A 24,867-nucleotide genomic window follows, 5' to 3' on the forward strand; every position below is an offset into this window, starting at 1 on the left:
GTTTGGTGGGACAGGAGGCATCTATTTAAAGGGGACAATTACAGTATTTATCTAGACCAAGTGAGTAATTCGGGAACAATGTCATATTTGGGGCATGGTCACTATTTGCAAAAATGTGGTGTTGATTTGTGAGCTTCAGCTTTTTCTTTCATTCCCTTCATCTCCTCACAAGGTTATGATTTTATTCCGTTTGAATAGGAAAAGCACACACACATGAGGAACCGAAGGATGGAAGACACTGGACTCAGGCTGCCTCTTTTGAATTCATTTTCATTCGCTGGTGAACATTGAGTCCATTTCGAAGTCATTAGTTGATAAAACAACACCCTGATTTGCCATTAAAAAAGTCATTTGTCATCCCTCCCTGGGAACACTCCTTCCCCTGAGCTTACCCACCTCTTAAACCAAGCTGGCAAATGGGAAAGGGAAAGGCAATGCTGATGCAATTTTCCCTGTAAACACTGTATGTCCAAATTCCTCCTTGATGATGATGGACGCAACGCATTACAATGAGCTCCAACAAAAAAATGTTTTTCCCTGTTACCCTTCCGGATTGCGCTTTCTCCATTTAAGATGGGTTTGGAGATGATGTGATCTGACACAAATTGGAAAGAAATTCAGGGTGCGTTCACACAAGCATCATTTGGACCATTTTAATCAAACTCTAGTTGATTTTTGATCGAACCGACTGGTTAGAGCGTCTGCCTCACAGTTCTGAGGACCGGGGTCCTGCCTGTGTGGAGTTTGCATGTTCTCTTCGTGCCTGCGTGGGTTTTCTCCGGGCACTCCGGTTTCCTCCCACATCCCAAAAACATGCATGGTAGGTTAATTGAAGTCTCTAAATTGCCCCTAAGTGTGAATGTGAGTGCGAATGGTTGTTTTTATATGTGTGCCCTGTGATTGGCTGGCAACCAGATCAGGGTGCACCCCGCCTCCTGCCCGATGATAGCTGGGATGGGCTCCAGCACTCCAGCGACCCTAGTGAGGAGAAGCGGCTCAGAAAATGGATGGATGGATGGATGGATGGATGATTTTCCTCCATTGGTGTGGTTCGTTTGGTCATGTTTGAACATAGTAATCGAACTCCAGTGTGGTCCAAATGGTCTAGCATCAATGAACACTGACGCGGTTGGGCTGCAGTCAAAATCCAACTGGCAAATGAACCAATCAGGTTTGTCCCTTAAAGCTGATTTAGTAACTATAAGAAGCACCAAATACAACTTTGGTTTAGCGTGTATTTTGGTGGTATTTATTAGCGCTGTTTCACTCACCTTTCCAAACACCAAACTTTATTCCTGTTTACATTCTGGCAACCAGCAAGAACAGAGAGGATATTTTTTGGACATGTGAAAAGAAACCAAATAGGGAGGAAACAAACAAAGCTTACATGTCCATTAATTGATTCAAACAAGGGACAATCAATAAACTAATGAATTGTTTGTTAATGGGATCTCTCTCTGAATGTTTTGAACTGCATTCATGCTAGTGTTGACTATATGAATCCTGCCCGGAGGAATTACCATAGAGCTCAACTTCCCGTAGCCGACGTCATTGCCGTTCTTCTCTTGACAGAAAACTAGTTGAAAGTGTATACTTAGCAGCCAAGTAGAGCACTCAATTTTTAATCAATCCACAAAATTGTCTAAATTCTTAAGCAATTAATTGATAAATGTCCCTGATCATGATTGAGACAAAAAAAAAAAAAAAAAACAGACTTCAGTAAACCTCTTCTATTCGTGAGGGATAGGGATTGAGCCCTGCCGTTCATTCATTCATCCATCTTCCGTTCCACTTATCCTCACTAGGGTCGTGGGCGTGCTGGAGCCCATCCCAGCTATGTCCGGGTGAGAGGCAGGGTACACCCTGAACTAGTCACCAGCCAATCGCAGTGAGGCCTGCCGTGCATAGCGAAAATCTGCAAGTATTTGAAGCCCCCTAATAAACTTTATAATTGCCCATAGATGCTACAAGATGGCAGCAAAGCACTACTTTTGTCTCTATGAAGTGCCTCAACCCACTTCAACATTCTTGGTATAGGATGCCACAAGATGGCAGCAAAGCTACAGTTCCTTGGCCTTCAACACGTGTTGTTTTTTTTCCCCACTCAACCACCTATTTCTTTTGTGTTTTATATTTTCTGTCTATAAATTTGCTTAAGAGTGAGCGAATTTTCTCAGTCGTAACAATTGCCACTTGTTCATATATAGCTTAGTCAGCTGACGTAACACATTCTGCCCCGGTGACAAAGTTCTCTCACCCAGTCAAAGATGGTGGCAACACAGTACTTTTATTTCTTTGGCCTGAGCCAAAGACCAGTGAATAGGTGACTTTTTCAGCAAAAATGTTTTTGTTGTTTTTCCCCCCAAAAAAATGGGACCGTGACTTTGCAAATGCGGAACCACAAATATATGTGGTTCACTGTATATAAGTAAAAGTATCCTAAATGCGATGCAGTTATCTATTTATTTGATTTAAAAGAAAACCCATCATCCATTTTCCTGGCAGAAAAAAAACCCATTTTGTTTTGACTTAAAATGAAAACATATTTGTGCTTTGTGTGGTTTTGTCAATGTCTTCTTTTATTATGCAATTTGTACACTGTCATTTACAAGTAGCTAAAGTCACCACTTACTGAATATTTGTATATATCAAAGACCCTTTTGAGACACCTTCGCCTGTTGAACTAAAAGTGTAGAAAAGCCATCGTTGTTAGAATTTTGGAAAACATTCAGAGATGCAAAGTGTTGAAATTCAAGTCTCATCAGTCCTCACTCGATGACATCACTGTCAAGGATCCACCGGTCGAATCCAACCGGAGGCAAAAGCGCCATCCTGAATCCACTCTGCTAAACTTTTTTATTTTGGGCTTTGAACGTTTTCGAGAACCCGGAGACACTCCGGACGTAGCGTTCATTCCCAAATACAAGAGGAACACTACTGCCCCTCGCCATAATGGAGGCAAATCCTGGCAGAATCTGTAGAAAGGAGGATGGCTTTTACAAACTGGCATGGATGTCCTCGTGTCGCAGCACTTTATAGGTGACCCAGTAGAAGATGTTGAAGATGAGGAAGCTCAGCGGGAAGACGGCTCTGGATATGGTGTCGATGCGCTTGGCCCGGTCTACGAAGCGCTTGTGGAGGAACTCACCGTCGTGCACCGTCACAGGAGCTGGTGGGCCGAAGACGGTGGGTCCCTCCGTGGCGGTGCCGTCTTTGGACTGCATGTAGTGGCCCAATCCGTAACCCCGGAAATAGAATCCACGGCTCTCCCGCAACATCTCCTCATCCTGTGGAGTTGAGCAGACGGATTTCTCAAATTGACTGGCCATCTTAACCCCCCAAAAATATTAGTAATGTGTTCTTTTGGATTAGTTTATCATCATTTGCTTTTATTTGTAGCGTGCAATACACACCAAACACATCACAGTACAGGTTTGTTTTATTCATATTTAGGTCACATACAGTATATATTTGTATTTATATTTGTTTGGCTTATCTGTGGTTGTTGAACTATTTAAAGTAAACCAGGTAAATTTAGCAAACAAGCGACAAGACTAACAACTAATGTTGGAAACCTTTTACCTTATAGTGAGTGCGTGCATTTGTAATATTATTATTATTATTATTATTATTATTATTATCATTGCTGAATGATTAGCGCTTTTTAGATTGTTATTGCTACTGTGCCCAATTTCGCAATTTCCTAACAATTGAACAGTACTCTAAACCAAAAGATTTGACAAAAAGAACTTTACTCATAGTACAGTATTGGCGCTCAGCAGGCGTGTGCTTTAAAAAAAAAAAAAAAAAAAATGAAGAAAATATTGCTGTGTGGGCGGCACTGTGGAAAACTGGTTAGCATGTCTGTCTCGCAGTTCTAAGGACCCGGGGTTCAAATCCAACCTCGCCTGTGTGGAGTTTGTATGTTCTCCCCGTGCCTGCGTGTGTTTTCTCCGGGTACTCCGGTTTCCTCCTACATCCAAAGAACATGCATGATAGGTTAATTGACGACTCTAAATTGTGAGTGTGAATGTGAGTGCGAATGGTTGTTTGTTTATATGTGCACTGTGATTGGCTGGCGACCAGTTCAGCGTGTACCCTGCCTCTCACTCAGAGTCAGCTGAATATCGTGTGTCATTTACAGAGGAATTGCATTTTAGCGTTAAGAGTCCCTTTCCCAAAGTTGCTAAAAGTTTCCCAACAAATTTTAAAAGTAGCTAAATTTGTTGCAAGGTGCTTTTTGGGAAAGAAATTGCTAGCGTATTCTGAAAAGTTGCCAACAGTGCTAGGTTGGCATGAATGGGGAGAACACGTTATATTCCCAGTCCAGATCAAAATAATTTCAACCTTTGTCCCTTTGTCTCCAATCTCCCATTTCTCTCAAACATCTTGGAAAAGATTGCCGTTTCCCAGCTCCACTCCCTCCAAACTTCCAATAAAATATATGAAGAATTCCAGTCTGGCTTCCGTCCCCTCCATAGCACCGAAACATTACTCAACTAGATCACCAATGATGTCTTCCTGGTAGCTGACTCTGGCCTTCACACCATCCTCATCCACTTTGATCTGACTGCAGCTTTTGATACTATTTCCTGAACAGACTTCACCACACTGACATTACACACACAATCACCTCCAGTGGTTCAGTTCCTACCTGTCCGGCTGCACCCAGTTTGTTCAAATGAAATCTTTTTAATCCCATCCACCGCCCGTTTCTTCTGGTGTCCCCCAGGGCTGTGTATTGGGGCCCCTTCTCTCTATCGCCTACACACTACCTCTTAGCAATATTTTTCTGTGAATTCCACTTTCAGTTACGCGGATGACATTCAGCTATCGCTCTACCGCTCAACCAAATCCTCTGGCACTCTTTCTCTTTCCTCCCTTACTGACACTGGTTTCAATCCAATTTACCATTACTTCACACACACATACAAATTGAAATCCTACTCATGGGTACCAAGTCCATGCTAGCCAAAATCGACAATTTTTCCCTTACACTAAATAATTTCTCTGTTTCCCCCTCCAGACTCTGGGTGTCATCCTGGACAGCATACTCTTCCTCCAAGCACACATAAACAACATCACTCTGTCTGCATACTTTCACCCCTCCTCCCCACACACACTGCTGCTGTCCCTGTTCATAGCCTCATCACTTCCCGCCTGGATTGTTTTAACTTCCTCCTGCTTGGTCTCCCCCATAAATCACTACAAAACACTATAGCTTCTCCTGAACTCTGCCGCCCGTATTATCACAAGGACCCCCTAAACTCACCACATCACTCCAGGCCTGCAGCAACTCCACTGGCTTCCTGTCCAATAACGCATCCAATATAAAATACTGATCTGTACCTTCAAGGCCATCAATAACCTCACCCCGCCAAATCTTGCTGACCGCCTTCACGCTGCCATACCCTCCCGCTCTTTCAGGTCTTCATACTCCATCCACCTCACCGTTCCTTCTGCCCGTCTGTCCATCTTCAGGGACAGAGCCTTCATCCGATCTTCCCTCCGTCTTTGAAACTCACTACCACCTGACCTCTGAAACACAGACTCATTAACGCTCTTCATATCCAAACTCAAGACACGCCTTTTCCGGATTGCCAATTCACTTTAACATTTCCCATACGATTTGCCATTTTAATTGATATTTTATGTTCTGTTATTTTTATTGTATTAATTTATTTTAACTAGGTTTGTACAATGACCTTTAGTGGCTTGAAAGGCAGCGCTAAATAAAATGAATTATTATTATTCGCTGTCACTGATAAAATGACATCACAGCTTTTCATGGCTCCTCTTTCGGGATTAGTAAGGTCTGCGTTGTGACCTCAGGTTCCAAAGCCATTTAGATACTGTGAAACAATGCGTAATGACACACATAGAGCCTTGTCTATAATAACAAATTTGACCTATTTACCAATTTCCTCATCCAGTTAAGTGGAACTGACACATCCTAAATCTGTTTGGACCTCAACACCCAGTGGATATCCTAATTTGATGATGAATTTTAACAAGTAAAAAGCTCAGTTTTTGCTACAAGAGAGTACGGAAGCTGAGTCGGATGCTTGAGGGCGACTGCAAATCATTGGAATTATGGGTGGGTAACTCACAGCCTGCAAGAGTGTTTGAGCTGGCTCGTTATGCAATTCTAAAAACAAATAAAAACCTATGTTAGGATACCAACTGTTAGCAAGTTAGCATTTTATTGATTATTTGTGAAATAATAAACAATTATAAAAAACAATGCAGTGAATATGTCAGATGCGTTCCATTCATAAATAGGCTTATGTGAACAGCGGCCATCACACCCTCAGAATCATGTATTATTATTACTATTATTATTACATTTTCTAAATGCTCCCAGGGGCTGGCACAAGGTGCACGAACGATCGGGGGGAGGGTGGTCTCCAAGTGATCACTTCATAGCGCAGATCTGAGATCTCCCCCCAAGCCAACTTTACATCATCTGCCTATGGGGGTCTGTTTGCAGTTCGGTATTAACGTACTTTGCGTGCTTCGACCGCCGAGCAAATCAGTTTCTTCTTCCGCCATGTCAAAGACTTAGTGTGCCACTCGCGCGCTGCATTTAAAGGGAATAAGAGGAGCCGGTTCAATTGGACATGCTTGAAGTTGGCTATGTTCACACCCACCAGCGCAGCAGAAGTGGCTGGGTGCGCTGTTCCATGAAATTATTAACACCGGGTCGAACACGCCTTCGCACACAGTTATGCTACGCGCCATGCTGGATTTATGTCACAAAAATAGAGCGCAATGGGTTTACGTAGGTTTTCAACATGTTGGCAGTGTAAGAGTTTTTGTTACTGTAGTTCTACAGGGGCGGCACGGTGATTAAGTGGTTAACACGTCTTCCTCACAGTTCTGAGGCGTTTTCGAGTTTGCATGTTTTCTTCTCCTGCATGGGTTTTCTCCGGGTATGCCGGTTTCCTCCCACATCCCAAAAACATGCATAGTATGTTAACTGAAGACTCTAAATTGCTCGTCGGTGTGAATGTGAGTGTGAATGGGGCGTGTGCCCTACGATTAGCTGGCAACCAGTTCAGGGTGTACCCTGCCTCTTGCCCAGAGTCAGCTGGGATAGGCTCCAGCATGGCCGCGACCCGAGTGAGGGTAAGCGGTACGGAAAATGGATGGAATGGATGGACAGGGGGTTAGAGGAAATCCAACTCGCAACAAATCTGTCACATACACCGAGTTACAGTTTAGTAAGATGCCCATTTAAAAGTAGGCATAATAGTACCGGTAATAATGTAGTTCCTTGATTTATTGAAACATAATACATGTGATTGCCTTAAAAAAAAGAGAATAGGGGTTACAAATGTGCATTGAGAAGAGAACAATCCCTACAAACAGGCAACACAATGGGATACAGGGGAAAAGCACACACTTATAATGTTAGGAAACATGAACACAAGGTCATAGGGAGGATTACCAAAACGTGGGCTTGACACAAAGTGCTTGTGAGGGAAAATTGAACTTTCAGCACGGTCACTTGATTAGTGAGGGTTCAAAGGTGAGGGTCCACACAGGGGTCACACTTTTACCCTGACACAGGCGCTGCAGTGCTCAGTCACTTTCCTGCAGGTGGTATCGCTAGTCGGAATGACGTTCACGTTCTGCAATGACTCAACACTCCCGTTCCGACAGGCGAGTTCCTCCAAGACACACAGTTGGAATAATTGTAATAAACATTACTGTCATACTTTTTTAATGTAATAGTTGAACATGAGGTTAAATATTTTGATTTGGGAAGAAAATTACATTAGCTCATTTGGTTTGGGTCCACACATTTAATAAAACAAATAGCAGTATTGTGCCAAAGAGACATCTAAGCTGTACAATGAGAATACACATTATGAATTTAGTGGTAATTAAACCTATAGTATGTAACGTCTGTCACCCCCAAGGGTGGAATTCTGCATTACAACAAAAAAGCTGGCACTTCGATATGATTCTACAACATTCTACAACACTTTTTATTTGTTTTGAAGGACAGCCAGCGGGGAAAAAAGATGGATTCTTTGGAAGAGTCTATACTTGTAAATTGTTGTTTAGGTCAGGTACCTTGCTGGGCAGCTAAGGGAAGATGTATGGAGTTCGTTCGCAACGGTTATCAGGCAGAAATGTCCTAAGCAGCACAATGCAGACAGCGTAAATCACTGCAGTATTTTTGCTTGCATTGTGCGGAACTTCGTGTAGTTTACATCAGGCACTTGGGAAAAAAAATGGGCAATTACGTCCACTCAGAAAATCATTCACGCATGGGTATTATTAAAACGTTCGCTGCTCAGCCCATTTGAACTCTGTTGCTGTCCAAAACAGCAGCAACAAAGAACATAATCAGTATCTCAGATGATTTCAAGTTACTACATGTTGTAGACGAGTTCACCATTGCAGTGTCATCGCTCCACAATGGTGTGTTTGTGTTCTGGGGAACTATGCAAATGAAGTTACTTGTTCAAGAATATATGATAAAAATGTATACATATTATTTCATATTAGCTATTAAAAAATTCAACAAAGCTCTCCCTCCTCGTAGATGCCTCCCTACTCTGCAACCCCAGTTGTGTCAATAAACAGCCCTGGCCACCATTTGAGGAACTACGGTAAATGGACAGTATATAATTCTTCATTTTAACCAGGGACATTTTAAGTATTACATGACATCAAAGTGCTTAAGATTACATGCAAGAAGCATGTTTCCTTATCTATAAAAGCATGGACCATTCAGATCAGATTATCACTGTGAATAGAAACTGTGCAACCTGCGGAGGGATTGTTGGGATGCTTTAGCAAGATATATTTATGTGTACTGACTGTTGCTTCCATGCAGAACACAACACGCTTAGCGGGGAGATAATAAATACGTTGATTTTACGCACCTCACGTGCACTTTTCCCAGAGTTCAGCATTAGAGGATATCAGTTTGTAATAACAGCCGCTGGGGTTTTGATTATGTTTCCTAGCAAAGTCAATAAAACGTGATCAAAACACGCAGTCGGAAATAAATGAGCTTTTGAGTGAAGGCTGAAAGATTTTTATCATTTTGTTTTGTTGATTGTGTTTTTTTGTTTTTTTTTGCTGCTGCTGAACTCATTTAAAATCAGGACTTGTTTCAAGGCAACATTAGTACTGATTAAACCCTAACAACTTGAAATGCATGGTCGTGGACCCTCACACTGTATCCCACCAGGAATTCTCCAATTATGTATACAGCACATAAAGTTGACAATCAGGTTCCATTAATAGTATAAAGTCAAATGAAATGGAAAAATGTCATTTGAATGACACTGAATATATGACAGAAAATGTCATAACTACTTACAATGTAGTGGATAAAGCAAGTAAGTTTACAAGGGGTCCTCAAATTGCGACATTTCAAGGTTATGAATGGTGAAGAATATGTGGTCACGAGGCACAAGACGACGCTCGCTTATGGCCTTACTTACCATTTTTCATTGGATTATTTTTGTGGCCTCGAAGTGTTTTTCATACAAACATTAAATGTAACTGTAACATAACTTTATACGGCATTAGCGTAGGTTAGTAATAGACTAGATCGTGTTCCAGTTTACGTACAAATTTAGCTAAGGGACCCCCGTACTATGTTTTATAGTCATATTTTCAAACTGCATGTACATTGTTCTGTCATGAGGGGCAGTCATCGGTTCATCTTTAAGGAGCTGACTTAGGAAACCAATGATTGAATGTTTCTCAAATGTAGGGATCCATTTTGGATAACCTGGAGGTAAAATGACATTAAACGTATTGCTTCTCTCTTCGTCACTGATGTCGATGTGGTAAACTCGCCTGACTTTGATACAGGCAGCATTGCTTCGGTTCTCACGAAGTGACGGTGTGAATGTGAGTGTGAACTTTTGTCTGACTCTGCAGTATATGTGGTCTGTAAATGACGGGTGACGCGGCCAGGGTGGAGTTAAGCCTTCACCAAACGTTGACTGGGATAGGCTCTGGCTCCCCGCAAACCTGAATAAGTGATACAGAAAATGGATGGATGGACATTCAATCCCCGGCCCCGCCTACGTGGAGTTTGTATGTTCTCCCCGTGCCTGCGTGGGTTTTCTCCGGGCCCTCCGGTTTCCTCCCACATCCCAAAAACATGCATTAATTGAAGACTCTAAATTGCCCGTAGGTGTGACTGTGCGTGCGAATGGTTGTTTGTTTGTATGTGCCCTATGATTGGCTGGCAACCAGTTCAGGGTGTACCCCGCCTCCTGCCCGATGATAGCTGGGATAGGCTCCAGCACGCCCGCGACCCTAGTGAGGAGAAGCGGCTCCGAAAATGGATGGATGGATGGATGGATATGAAGGACTCTTTGCCAGTTACAGAAAAAGCTTGAATTCAGTTGTTGCTGCTGATGGTGGCCCAACATTTGATTTGATTTAGGGGGCCATTACTTTTTCACACAGGGCCAGATAACTTTAAATAGTTTTTCCCCTTAATAAATGAAATAACCATTTAAGAACTGCATTTTATGTTTTTTTTTTTTTTTTTTATCTTTGTGTTGGATGACCTTTCATGGCACTACATGTCTGTTGATGTTATGATGACTGAATAAAAAGCACGTGAAATCAGCGCCCACATTCCTTTGTTATTATTGTCGACTTGGCTATATTGTCCTGAGCATTGGGGACAGAGATGCATAGACTACTGTATTGTCTTCCATTTCTGGTTCTACGGTGAATTTGGTGGCTGGATTTTGCCGGTTAGCGTAGCCACGGTGTTGTCCTGGTTAGCTGTCGCTCCATCTCAAATGGAATATCAGAAGGTAAACGATGACAAAAGCACATCCCAGGTCACTGGTCGCCATGGCAACAAGGCGCACCGAACAAGCAGGTCGTCTTCATGTGTTATGACATCCGGTTGTAGCATATATATGGCGTCAGATACAGATACTAGATACAGTATATACCGCGGTTCACCATAACAAGAGGCATAAGTTAACGTTATGGAGCTTTTTTTTTTACATGCAGTAAGCAGCGTGTGTGTGTTTTTTTCTTGCCGAGGTGTTAAGGCCTGCTTAATTTACACTCACGATTCTTTGCTGCCGCTGCTTTTTCCTCAGCCTGATGAACTCCTTGTGCTGCCTGGAGACAAAGTTGACCGCCGCGTACTCCAGCAGAGCGGCGAACACAAACAGAAGGCACACGGCCATCCAGATGTCGATGGCCTTCACATAGGACACCTTTGGAACACATACATACATACACACAAACGCAAGGTCACACGGGCTCTGTCAATTGGCAATCAATAAAGGAGCAGCTGGGTCCCGATTTGACACACTTCTCTCACTTGGCCTAGAATTGTAATGAGTCAGTGGGATTCTAGGGCAGTTGACACATAGCCATGAGACAGGTCACGGTTAAGGCTAGGGGGGATCCCTCGGACGAGTTGCTCATGAGAGGAAGTGTCATTGCGCATCAGCAACGGCCGCTGAGCATGTGTTGCGAATAGATTTCATCCAATGGAGCGGCACTTTGCTGACTGTTGCAGACACGATAAGTGAAGTAGGAAGAAAAGGAAATGAGACAACACCATTCTCACTCAGCTTTGTAAAAGATATGTTTGAATTAAGAATTTCATTTTCAACATAGGCAGCATGTTAGTTTCACAGTTCTGCGATCCGTGGTGGGCAACCGTGGTTGGGCTAGGCCGCAGCTCTCTCGCAGCCCAAATGAAAACAAGTGGTATAGAAAATGGATAGATGGCTGTTCATACGAAATCCCTTTCACACAGAGATCCCTGCAACATTGCTGCATAAGAGCTGTGACAGAAGATCCAGCATCCATCTGCCTAAATTCAATATTTCATCTCCTTTTCTATGTCTCATGACATGTGCTTACTGGACATCATGTATGATAGCTGCTCAACTAAAGAGACATATTTTATGGGTACACTAAGAGCCTCTCAAACGCAGCTCGTATACAATTTCAGGGAGTCTCCACTCATCTTTATTAATACCACATTTTTTGATTTTTGGCATTATTGAAATGTTTTGTTTATTTTTTCCTCAAAAAAAACCATCCAGGAAAACACTGCGCTTCACTACATAATAAAACTTGGAGCCAAATAATCCAAACCTATTTGTGAATCTAGTTGTAAACTGTTGGCCACCCTTGAGGACAAACTTGCTGTTGCTTTTTGCTTTACAATAAAATGAAAACCATGATGTTGAAATAAAAGCGCATGGGCAGGCTTCCAGCAACAATTGACTGAAATGGATGTAGTTAGTGCATACTGAATGAAACAGGTGTCTCCATCGTTTTTGTGGTTACTAACCCTGATTATAGCCGATGGCATGGAGGCGGTGCTTTTCTCCACCATCTGTCAGGAGGCTGGGACACTAGTAGGACCTTATGTACTGCGAAGCAGGTGACAATTAGTATTGATTTTGTGATGACGGCTAAACAACACAAAATGCACTTGGCGAGTAAGATGATGGGCTGTCCGTTAAATGCAGATGCATCATAAAATAACCTGCAAATAATCGGCCCAATTTTTGTGACCAGCATAAATCCGGTAATTTCATAGACCAGCGCAGCCCAGCAGATCCGATAGTGGGTGGGTTGCGCCACTGTGGATGTGTTTACGGTCGACTTAATCTGCCGCCAATTGAAGCGGCTCCTGTCATTGCCTTTAAACGGGGTGCAATGACAGTCTCAACGGAGACATCTCTGTGTGGAAAAGGACGATGCGTAATCGCAGCGATCCATGCGTGACTAGAGCATTGTCATTGCTCTGGCCAGTGTGGCAACAGACAATGTGAGCGGGTACGCTTATTAAATACAGAATGAGCCAGTGATAACCGCTGGCAACTTAAATATGTCTATGGACCTCAGTATCTGTTTGCCTGTGCCTTGATCAAATTCACCAACATCACATTAGACCAGAACCTGCCGCCAGTTAGACGTGGTCTGCTGCAGATGCACTGTCTCTGAAAATAGAGCCTAATGTCTTGAAGACCTTGACTTGTTTTGTTCCATTTATTGGGAAGAATTGGCAATTTTGAAATGAGCACATATGGAATAAAGTGTTTCCTCACTAATCGAAAACCTGTGACTCATTGACGCCCCTCCCCAAAAGGTTTGTAATTGCCTATAAAGCACTACTTTTGTTGAAATGAAACTCCTCAACTCACTTCAACATAGTTCCTTGTCACCTATATGCCACAAGATGGTGGAAAAGCACTATTTTTATCTCAATAAAACTCACTGTCCAGCGGAATGTCTGAAGTCAAATGTTCAAAAACTCATCCAATTTGTAATTCAACCACATTTCCAGGAAAAATAGCACTGTAAAATCACATAAATACCTCATTAAACAAGAGATCAGTAAATCCCGTGAGACTGCAGCTGAGGTAGCATCCAAACGATTACCTCCACTACTATGTTTTGCTTTCTGGAGGCTTTTTTATGCGGTTAAATGTGAATGATGTTATCACAGAAAGATACCAGCAATGGCAACCATCCACCCTTTGCGATAGAGCTGCAGCCTATCCCATCTGACTTTGGGCAAGAGGCCGGGTCCAACCTCGATTGGTTGCCAATCGTATTTTAACAGGGCCTAATACAGTGTTGCCTAATGTTATGGCTGTGAGACTAGAATAGACGGCGTGTGACCTGGTATCAATGCAATCAATTACAACATGGTCAGAATTCCATGTTACGTGTCTTCATCTTCAGTTGTCAACGAAACCCGTGCGTTCAAGCAGAACGTGTTTGCTTTTCCAGTTGACAACAAAACAGCCTGACTATGTTGTCACGCGGAGTATAATATGACCTCATCGTCTGTGCTGTTATTGCCCTCACCTCACCCGGGATTCGTATTTTTCGTCCCCAGCTTTGCCCTACGTTCATGCAGTGACAATTTCATCACCGAATAAGCCACCCCGCTGCAGAGTGTCCCCTTTTCAATGTCTTTGGAAGACTTTGGAGGACAAGGCCAGTCAATCCCTTTCCTGAGCCTCACTAAATCAAATCAAATGTGAACTCCTGACATATAGTGTTTTAGTTTGGCCTTTTCCAGGCCAGGGTATTTCAGCTATGAAACAAAATAATGGATCATTCTTTGGCAGATGAAAGGTGAGAATGTCCGACAAAGACACCCAGAGGGAAGCAGGTGTGAGAAGGCAACTGTCTAAATATATTAAACCATTCGGATTCCCCCTGTGAAAAGTATGTGGAATGAGTTCCAGGAGCTCTTTTTCCAGATAACTGACAGAGTGGACATGTTGACGATGGCTCCATTATCGGACTGTCAACGCAGGAGATAATACAGACGTGGTATTGAAAATGACATGATGTCAGACGCCAGTTTGACGTCTGACTTCAATCTTTTGAAAAAGGGTCTGCCAACAATGAATAATTGTGCTAAGAATGTATTGAGCTAAAAACATCATCAGATTCCTCTGATACATACTTGCCTCTTGCACAAGTACAGGATATAATTATACAGTACAAGTGTATGATTATACTGTAGTTGGAGCACAGACGTCCTCTCAAAAATAATTCCACAGAAAGCAGAAACAAAAGTGGTATAATTAGGAAAAAGCAAAACTTTCAAAGCATCTCGTGAGACTTGAACCCAGTGAGTATTTAAAGGCTCAACTCCTAAAGTGTATTTAGTTACAGACACAAAGATAGGCAAAAACAAAACACAAGATGTTTTGTAATTGCCATTTGTTTGGTCCCAGATCACGAGTTAACTATCCCCCCCCCTCCAACTGGACCCATTATTAATTAACCTTCAGACTCACCTTTGGCAGGGAGGCCCGTGAGCCAGAGCTCTGCGTGGTCATGGTGAGCACAGTGGTGATGCCCAGGCCTACCCTGGCGGGGGCGGCGTCCATGTTGATCCAGAAGGACACCCATGAAAGGATGACGATTAGGAGCGAAGGGATGTACATCTGGATCAAATAATAGCCCATTTGACGCTCCAGGTGGAACTTCACCTCGATGCAGGTGAATTTACCTGCATTGCACACCACAGGTATCACATAACTACTTTACTTATGTGACGGTTGAATAAATCAAAGACGAAATCCTTACCTGTGTTGTAATACTTGGTGCAGTAGCCCAAATCCATCTCGTCTTTAAGCACAAACTGGGGCAGGGTGAGGTCGTCGGCCACTTGGACGGGATTCTCAGAGAGCCACTCGAAGATCAGGTCGTTCATGGTGTAGCCGACTGCGGATAAGGAACCAACGAGAGGGTAGACTCGATGAAATCCTCTTTCCATGTTTCCTACTGGTTGTTTAACTCAATGCAGTTATCCACTACTGCAAGCTACAATTAAATTGAGACAAGATCCATTATTTCAGCATAACCCTTGAAATAAACCCTTGCTACTCTTGGGGGATAGGGACTGAGTCCTCCCACGAATAGGAGAAATTTGTAATGGTGCACACCCCAAAAAAGGTTGTTATTGCCTATAGATGCCACAAGATGGTGGCAAAGCATTATTTTCTAATAGACGAGGCTCGAGCCTGACGACAATAAGCTCCTCCTCTCACTTCAACATTGTTCTTTGGCTCCAAGCTGCCACAAGATGGCGCCAAAGCAATGTTTTGACATGAGACATGGCTTTGGCCTGAGCACAAAAATAACAAATCCATTTTTTTTTCCAGCAAATAACAGAGGATGGACTCCCCGCACAAATACGTGAAAATGTGACTCCGCATATTCCAAACCGTCTTTTGCGGGGGTCGACGACACCCCCACAACAGACGAAATCCGTGAAGTAGCGCCCAAGTATTTATTGTTTTATTTATGTATATATATTTTAAAGCTTCATGCATATACTGTGATACCAGCATACAGTATCTGCATGACAGGTGCAGGTATTATTTTTGTCCACTCGGGGTCACCATCCTCACATTTTACACTGCAGTCTCCGTGACGTTGAACGGCTACCTGCCTTTAAAAGCCGGGCATGCCTTGTTTAGTGACTGTTGTGAAACATGACCGCATTTGTTCAATAAATCGATTGAAAGAGCACTAGCAACTGTTTCCATCCTGCCAATACCCTTACCACCTGTTGTGGATTAAAACTAACTGGTGATGGTAGGCTATATTCAATTAGCTAACGATGTTTACTTTACCATAGACGTGCAGTTGTGTAACTTAAGACAGTTGTACTTTGCAAAAGGAATGCTGTGCTTTACCTTCTTTTGTTAAGTGTGAAATGATCCCGAACTTTGGACATTCACTATCTTTTTACTCTATTTCCTCCTGGCTCGCACTTATTGCCACGTGAGTCTGCAGTAACAGTCTGGGTGGAAATATAATTACAGCAAAATCCCATTGTACAGGGAATAATCTGAAAAATAAATACAATAAAAAAAATCTGCGATGCAGTGAACCCGCCAAAAGTAAACCGCGATATAACGACATAGCGAGGGACGAGGGACTAGTTTGTCATGTCATGTAAAGGAGATGCAATACAAAGTGACATATTGCAGCTCTTCAGGAACCATTGTTCTGTGTTATAGGACATATTGATTTAGACTGGGGGGCGGAGGTGCTGATAGAAATTCTCCATCCTTGAAAAACACTATGATGTGCGCTACATTTCGTAAACAGACGTTTAAAACAAAAAAAAGTCATGGCAGACTGCAAACAACAAATTTGTTGTTTAGCTTCCAGAACACAAACATGGAGGCACACAACACTGTGGCATGATCACATCAAACACTAATCATTCAGGCCGTCTCCACATAACATAATATCATATTTAATGCTTTGCAGGGAACTGGTTTTCAACACAAGGCAAGTCTCCACACTTTTCTCATCTGAGAGACCAATACGCCTGTGTAGGCGCTGCTATTTTGGTTAGCAACAGAGTTCAAATGGGTTCAGCAATTCACTTTTATCCTTCTTGTCAATGATAGTCTATAAACTAACATATTTACGGTAACTACCTGTTTTTTCGGGGATTGGAAAAGGAGTCTATTTGAGGGAGGGGTTTATTTGTTTTTAGTGAATGACGCGGGCGGCACGGTGGGCGACTGGTTAGAGCGTCAGCCTCCCAGTTCTGAGGACCCGGGTTCAATCCCCGGCCCCGCCTGTGTGGAGTTTGCATGTTCTCCCCGTGCCTGCGTGGGTTTTCTCCGGGCACTTCGGTTTCCTCCCACATCCCAAAAACATGCATGACTTGGAGACTCTAAATTGCCCATAGGCGTGACTGTGAGTGCGAATGGTTGTTTGTTTCTATGTGCCCTGCGATTGGCTGGCAACCAGTTCAGGGTGTACCCCGCCTCCTGCCCGATGACAGCTGGGATAGGCTCCAGCACGCCCGCGACCCTAGTGAGGAGAAGCCGCTCAGAAAATGGATGAATGACGCGCTTCTTTTTTTTCCAAATCACTCTTTTGTTTTTCTCCAATTTCACTCACCCACAGCACCTTCTCTTTAAACTCCATCTTAAATGTCAGCTTTACAGATACCACATTGCTTTGCAGGCTGTGACCTCTACCATGACACACACACACACACACACACATACACAAACACATGCTTTCATTAAGTTGACGATGCTCCATGGTAATTGACACATGGCCACTATTTAATATTGTAATCCATTAATTTCTTCCTATTTATTTTCCTGATCACGGTCTGTTTAGCTTGTTAGGGTTAGGGTTGGGGTTAGTCTGTTTTTTGTGTGCGTGTGTGTTCGTTTTGACAAATTAGATGCAGAGAGGGTTGGGAACTGAAGACTGTTGCTTCTGATGAGCTGACCTCCGCCAAGGCGCTTGTCACAGTAAAGGTCCCACGGAACAGCGACAAAAATGTCGCTGACTTCTCCTAGGTTATCGAGTAGCCACATAAGAAGCATATCATCTTGTGTAACTGTAAAAGAAAATTGTGCTTGGAGCATTTTAGCGCAATATGCATCTATAAGTAATTGATGAAAAGGCATTTTCTAAAGCTTTTGAAACGTCTTGTTAAATACGAGCCCAATTACAACGCTCACACATGCTCTGTTTTGGATGAGCTCTTTACTTGTTTCTCTGATTATACAGTAGATGTATTAAAAATGCATGCCACATGTATCAACAAGGCAGAATTTTGAACAGATTTGAATAACACTGATGTCTACCCAGACCCATAAGGCCTCACATAAATTATTCAAGGTGTTCTAGCCTCGCCAGTAGAAACTGGCTGGAAAAACAACTCCACTAAAATCCACTTTATCTTGTTCATGAGGGGAATTCTCAGTCATTCACCTCCTGTAAAAAGTGAAGGGAAAGGCAGTGCAATGAGATAATCAATTATATTTTTTTCTTTTCTCTCAGTTGTCTCTCTCTCTCTCTGGAGCTGAGAGGCATTGAGACATAATTCACGTTGCATTCAAAGTCCAATAAAAACGTTATCTGAGAGTGACGAGAATACAGAAGATAAAGTAACGACTGTTTGTCAGAGCAGCTCCTTTTTTTTTTTTTTTTTTTTTTTTTAAATTTCAAAACAACCTTTGGATAATAAACCTTACCGTAGGCCTGTGTTTAGTAGAGAGAGCAGATCTGTGAGCACTAATGGCTCTAGGTAAGCGGTGTTATTATATTTGCTTAGTTTATGATGTGTCACAATAAGGTGTTATTTTTCTCCCCCACCCTCCAGCAGGTGGAAAGAGGTGAGAAAAAAAACATTAGCCTTGGATTTGGCAACCCCCTCACATTCCCCAAAGTAATGCTTGTTGTTACTGTTCCCCCCTTCTATTTCATGTTGCCATGGTGACAGTCGTAGCACTAAAACCTCAAACATCCTCTCGATGTTCGGCGCTAGCCAAGATGATCGGCCCCTTGGGTGGTGTACTGGTGCTTGTCAACACACGGTTTTCGCCATTGTGGGTTAAATTGAATGTAACAGCAATGAGCGGAAACTGCAATTTACTTTTTTATCTGAATGCACAGTGGACCCTCAAAACGTGTCAATCTTCAATTCGTTCTGATTGCAAATGTATTTTCCCCATTCCAGAGGGAACTGGAACTCGGAAGGCTCGGTTTTACAATAGATGACCGCAGCATCCTGTATACCAATGGGGATCCTCTTTTTGTTGAATGCTACAGTATATACAGTGGTATCTTGGCTTACGAGTGGCCAAACCTATGAGTTTTTCAAATCACAAGCCGTCGTTTGATTTTGTTGTTGTTGTTGCTGCGTTGTACTGAGAGGCAAAACTTGAGTTATGAGAGAGCTTCAGCTACACCCCCGCTGGAGAGAAGTGAAAGAAAAAAAGTCTGATGCACTTATAGATGTTTTTTGAATGGGACAGTAAAACACACTAACACAAAATGAAAGCACAAGAAGTATGGAGCAAAGTCTAACAGTGAACTGTCTGGTAAACCTGACTGACCGCAGCTCCTGCACGTGTCTCACTAGGCCACACCCCTTAAAGGCACGTATCAATGAATGTACCACAGTGTGTGCGTGTGTGTGTGTCACTCTGAACCTAATTACACTTTAAAATACCAGTTTTTAAAATGTATTTTATTACGTTTCTATATTTATATTTTACAATTAAGTGCTGTTTTTCTTCAGCACATTTCAATTCATTTCAATAGGGAACATTTATTTGATATGAGTAAATTGAGTCATGGAACTAAATAAACTTGTAAGACAAGGTACCACTGCACTGTACATGCAGCATGCAAGTTCCAATGAAACAGCTGACTGTCTTTTGAGTGACATGGAGTACATGAAATAAAATTGTTCTAAATTCAAGAAATAGATGATCCACCTGCAAAACATGGAAACAAGATACAAAAACAATTGTGATCTGTCTTCAGCGCACAGAAAGAAAACTACCCTAGCCCTTAAACTATAAATCAAATGTAGCTGTGGGATACAATTACAAATTTTTTTTTAAATGGTGTAAGGTTTTTAGTTTGACATTTTTGTTGTTGATAGTGAAGCTAAAATAAAATAGAAGTGTAGCGAACATTACCTTAGATGGACAGCCATTTTAGACGGTAATGTTGCCTTTTTTTAATAAAAAGAAATATCTATCATCATTTGCATTTTGGCGGCACGGTGGGCGACTGGTTCGAGCGTCAGCCTCACAGTTCTGAGGACCCGGGTTCAATCCCCGGCCCCGCCTGTGTGGAGTTTGCATGTTCTCCCCGTGCCTGCGTGGGTTTTCTCCGGGGACTCCGGTTTCCTCCCACATCCCAAAAACATGCATTAATTGGAGACTCTAAATTGCCCGTAGGCATGACTGTGAGTGCGAATGGTTGTTTGTTTGTTTGTGCCCTGCGATTGGCTGGCAACCAGTTCAGGGTGTACCCCGCCTCCTCCCCGATGATAGCTGGGATGGGCTCCAGCACGCCCGCGACCCAAGTCAGGAGAAGCGGCTCAGAAAATGGATGGATTATTTGCATTTTCCTCTTTTTGTTATTGACACTGATACCCATTTGAAAGGGTATACAGTACGTGCAAAAAAAAGAGAGAAAAAAAACGTAAACATAAAAGACACATTTCATTTCGTCTCCTTCCTGTTTTTGTCTGTGTTCTGGATTCTAGTTCGATGTTTTTTGCACAAAATTTTTCAATTTGATCCATGAACAGAATATGACCGTCTTATAATTACTGCGTATTGTTGCTTTAAATGTGCATCAATTTCCCTATCATTACCACTGAATGATAGAGCACCTTCCAGTTTTATATATTGTATTAGCTGACACATTCTGGGCAAAATATACTGGAGTTTTTTTTTTAAAATGAGGTGTATGAAATAAATCATATTGTCTCCAGCACAAAGAGGACGTGACTAGATGGGAGCAAAACAATACCTTTTGTTTGTGCGCCATCAGATAAGCACACACGGGCAGAGATAGCAGCGACCAGCTTGAATTGGTTCTTGTGTGTGTGTGTGTGTGTGTGTGCACGTGTGTGCACGTGTGTGTGTTCACCATGCACCTTTTGCACTTGTGACAAAGGGACGGGTCACTGCCAGGCACTCATAACAACCACATAAATATTTAAGTGGTATTATTTATACACTGGAAATTGGCTTCACGAGGGCAGATCCTATCTGTTCTGAGGGCAAGGGGAGCCCATTATTTCTCCTATTGGCTTTATCAGTGAAACAGAAAATAGAGTTTGAAAGTGGTTCAATCGACCTCATGCGATGGAGATGCTTTTCCTTGAATCACAAAACATGCAGAAATAGCCAAGACGCAGGGGATGCAATTAGGAAAAGAACAACGAGACCTCCATAAATGAATTTATGAATATGACATCAATAACAACATACATTTACACTGCAGTGGAGATACAGCGTATCAGCAATCTCTTCTAATTGGACACTTTACAGTATATGAGGAGCAAAGAGGGAAAAACAGAGCAAAGCCAGACAAAAGGGCGAGAGGAAGACAAGAAGAAGACTCACAGCTCTCAAGCTGCATGGTGCACGTCTGAATGTCCATGGGGAAATTCTTCAAGTCCATGGGGCAGGACAGGATGAGAGTCAGCCTGAGATAGAGAAGCAGATTGAAAGGCAGGAGAAAGAGCAGCAAAAGGGGACAGCGAAAGGCACCAAAAGAACTCACAGAAATAAGACATAAAGCTGGGAAATCATCAACTGGTGCTCACTCTTTATGCAAACAGACCTTTACATCGTGTTTGTAAACAAAGTGAGTGACTACCACTGACTGAACTGAAAATGATGAAGATGAAAACGATATGTTTTGCGTTGCAATGCCAAATGTGCCCCCCCCTCCCCCCAAAAAAGATTTAATTTTACTATTTTTTTAAAAAACAATCTGAATGTATTCAGCGGAACCTGTGGGTGAGGAGGTTCAACGGAATGGATTTTGGAAATAGAGAATACAGGATGTCTGTGTAGATTCTCAGTCATCCAGTGTTATGGTAATTCGCAAAGATTGAATCTAGGCAACTACATTTTTGTTTGTAACAACATACTGTGTGAATGCAATTTCAAACTGACTAAAACACTAAAAGCTAAATCTCCTCAAGGAAATATGGAGGAGGAAATATGTAGTGAGAAGTACATTGACCTCTACATTGGAGAGACCAACCAGCCTTTACACAAGCGCATGGCACAACATTGATGAGCAGCTTCTTCTGGTCCAGAGCCAGCAGTTCATTTGCATCTTAAAAGGGACATTTCTTTGGGGACAACGACGTTTGAGCATTTCATTGAGTGTGTACTGTACCTAAATATTTCAATTTAATACCACTGCTAATGCTTACTCTGGACATAGTGGACTTCCTGTTGCACTACATTTACATTTCACTGAAGGAATAATTATTAAGATTTTATAATCCCTAATCTTGACAGGCATTGTAAATTAAGGCACCATGTATGTTAGCTGTCTCTAAACAGAGGAGAACGTTTGAAGCATCAACTATCGTCTGCTTATAACAATGTCCTGACATCCCTACCCCCCAAATATTGTCTCATTCCATGTGAATAGTTGCCCGAATGAGCTGTTTTGACACATGGCTGGTGAATGACTGACCTGTTGGTATGCAGGACAGTTGTTCACCAGCCATCCTGGGCAACAACAACACCCGACTGTGACCACCCCCAGACACGCACACCCATCAGTGGTATTAATAAGGTGACTCCAAACCTAACATTTAGAACTGAAGAAGCCGTTTGGATGAAAGGTGAGCCATCTTCAACAAACAAGAAAATTCTTGCCTCGATTCAACCTTTGTGGCTTGTACAATGTACTTGTTTGTTTGTTTGTTTTTAATCCACACCGAAAACTGAAAACAAAATCCACATATGGACCACTTATTGCACAGTGCACCTCCACTTATTTGTAGTGGCATCAATAGGCCGGGAAGGCTGGGAGGAGAGGGAGCAATTTGGGAGCATGCCGAGAGCAATGTAATTACCTGCCGGGGTGCACTGACCAGAGGCAACCCTATTGCCGCCACTGGTAAAACGCTCAGGGGCGGCCATTTGACAGAATGTCTCTGACGCCGCTACAAATGATCGCATCACCTTACATTGTTACCTGTCATCTATCTAGAGCAGGTAAAAGCTTTGGTGCCACCTTAGAAATCCCTCCAATTCCTATACCACTCATCCTCATAGGGTAACGGCTGAGCTGGAGCCTATCCCAGTTGATTGAAGGAGGCGCGGTACACCCTGGACTGGTCGCCAGCCAATCGCAGGGCACAGAGATGACCAATATAGAGTCTTTAATGAACCTAACATGCATGCTTTTGCAATGTGGGAGGAAGCCGGAGTATCCGGAGAAAACCCACGCAGACGTGGTGAGAACATGCAAACTCTCCACACAGGAGCTGAAATTTGACCCCCGAACCCTAGACCTGTAAGCCAGCCACGAAACACCCTGCTGCGCCACATTAGGAATTATGGTTGTTAAATCGGGCACACATCCAGTCATTCGGTGTGGACCCAACTTGGGCTATGCTTATATTGTTATACAACTGTTGAACTGAATGAATAAACCAAACAAATGCTTGAAAACAAACAGTTCTAAAAGATTAAATGCAAATGTATGTACTGAACTCATGTTCTGTCGTGATCTGTGCTTTGTCTCTTGCTGTAAGCTGGCTCTTATCTTCTTCTTGTTTTTTTTTCGTTTCCTTTCGGGGAGGTGGAGTGAGCAAGGAGGCGCGCACCTGGGAGCGATTGGCAATCAGCTCTCAGTCTTAAGCGTTTCGTGCACACCTGGTAGACGCTGGATCGTTCCTCTTGTTTGTCCCCGTTTGTATTAGAGGCTGACATTTTTTTCGCAATTCCCACCGGGTCCCATGGGTGGTAAGAATGGGAGTGAATGTCACTATTAATCACGGGGTTGGGCAGGAGCCGGAGCAAAAGTCACTCTGAGTGGTACGGGAGTGGAAACCGTGACTTTCGAGATATGAATAAAAACGGAGCAGGATGGAATGGGGGTAAAAAATGTGGAGGTTGGGGAGCGGGTATGGGAGTGGTTTCTTGAACATTTTGACTCTGGATTGGGAGGGAATGGGATCAATCTGTGTGGTAGTGGGAAGGAGCGGGAGTCAAAATCCACTCCCGTTTCACACTCTAGTTTGTATCACACCTAGTTTTACTTTGTACTCCTCCCAATAGGATTTATCTGTTTTTTTAAATTCATTTTTGTGTCGCGGTCTGCCGAGTGAGCCTTCATGCTTCCTCTTCCCAGCACCGTAAGCCTCATGTTTCTCTAGTCTTCGCCTTTTGTTGTGGTGCTTTTGTTTGCTTTTGTCTTGCACCATACTTTTCCATTAGTCCTTTTCCTACCCGTTTGGTAGCTCTTTTTGTTCGCCAGTTTTTGATGTTTTGTATTTGACAGTTTTATATTTTACTTTAGTTTTTAGTTTAAGACTATTGACTTACCTCAACGCTCTGTTGCTGCTTTGGGGCCCAACTTGTCACAAACTGTAATATGAACTGTACTTAACTGTTTTTTGTTTTGTTTTTGTTTGTTTTTTTAAAACCACTGCAACATTTTGCAAAGTTTGAACATTTAATTGAGTGTGTACTGTACCTAAATATTTCAATTTAATACCACTGCTAATGCTTACTCTGGACATAGTGGACTTCCTGTTGCACTACATTTACATTTCGCTGAAGGAATAATTATTAAGATTTTATAATACATAATCTTGACAGGCTTTGGAAATTAAGGCAGCATGTATGTTAGCTGCTACTATTGTCAAAGGGGGTGTCTTCAAGTCAGGATTTGTAGTGTTAAGTAGTAGTATATATGTATTTTATGACATTTTCTATACTTTTTTCACCATTGTCAAGTTACCCTTTAAACTTTCTCAAACACTGAATTTAGCTTTTGATTTAACCTTTGAATTAGTTACAAAAATGACATTAA

General features: G+C 42.5%; 1 protein-coding gene across 1 annotated transcript in view; it reads right to left on the bottom strand.

The window, feature by feature from the left end:
- Positions 1 to 2,996: 2,996 nt before the first annotated feature.
- glra4a (glycine receptor, alpha 4a) overlaps positions 2,997 to 24,867 on the bottom strand; it is a 58,120-nt gene continuing 36,249 nt past the window's right edge. Inside the window, exons 5-9 of the mRNA XM_061685721.1 lie at positions 21,423 to 21,505; positions 15,088 to 15,225; positions 14,796 to 15,010; positions 11,076 to 11,225; positions 2,997 to 3,287 (exon numbers count right to left, since the gene is read on the bottom strand). Of these exons, the coding sequence (XP_061541705.1) occupies positions 2,997 to 3,287; positions 11,076 to 11,225; positions 14,796 to 15,010; positions 15,088 to 15,225; positions 21,423 to 21,505 (877 nt within the window). The remainder of the gene's footprint in view (positions 3,288 to 11,075; positions 11,226 to 14,795; positions 15,011 to 15,087; positions 15,226 to 21,422; positions 21,506 to 24,867) is intronic.

This window comes from Phycodurus eques, chromosome 9 (assembly GCF_024500275.1).
Source record: "Phycodurus eques isolate BA_2022a chromosome 9, UOR_Pequ_1.1, whole genome shotgun sequence".
NCBI classification, from domain to species: domain Eukaryota; kingdom Metazoa; phylum Chordata; class Actinopteri; order Syngnathiformes; family Syngnathidae; genus Phycodurus; species Phycodurus eques.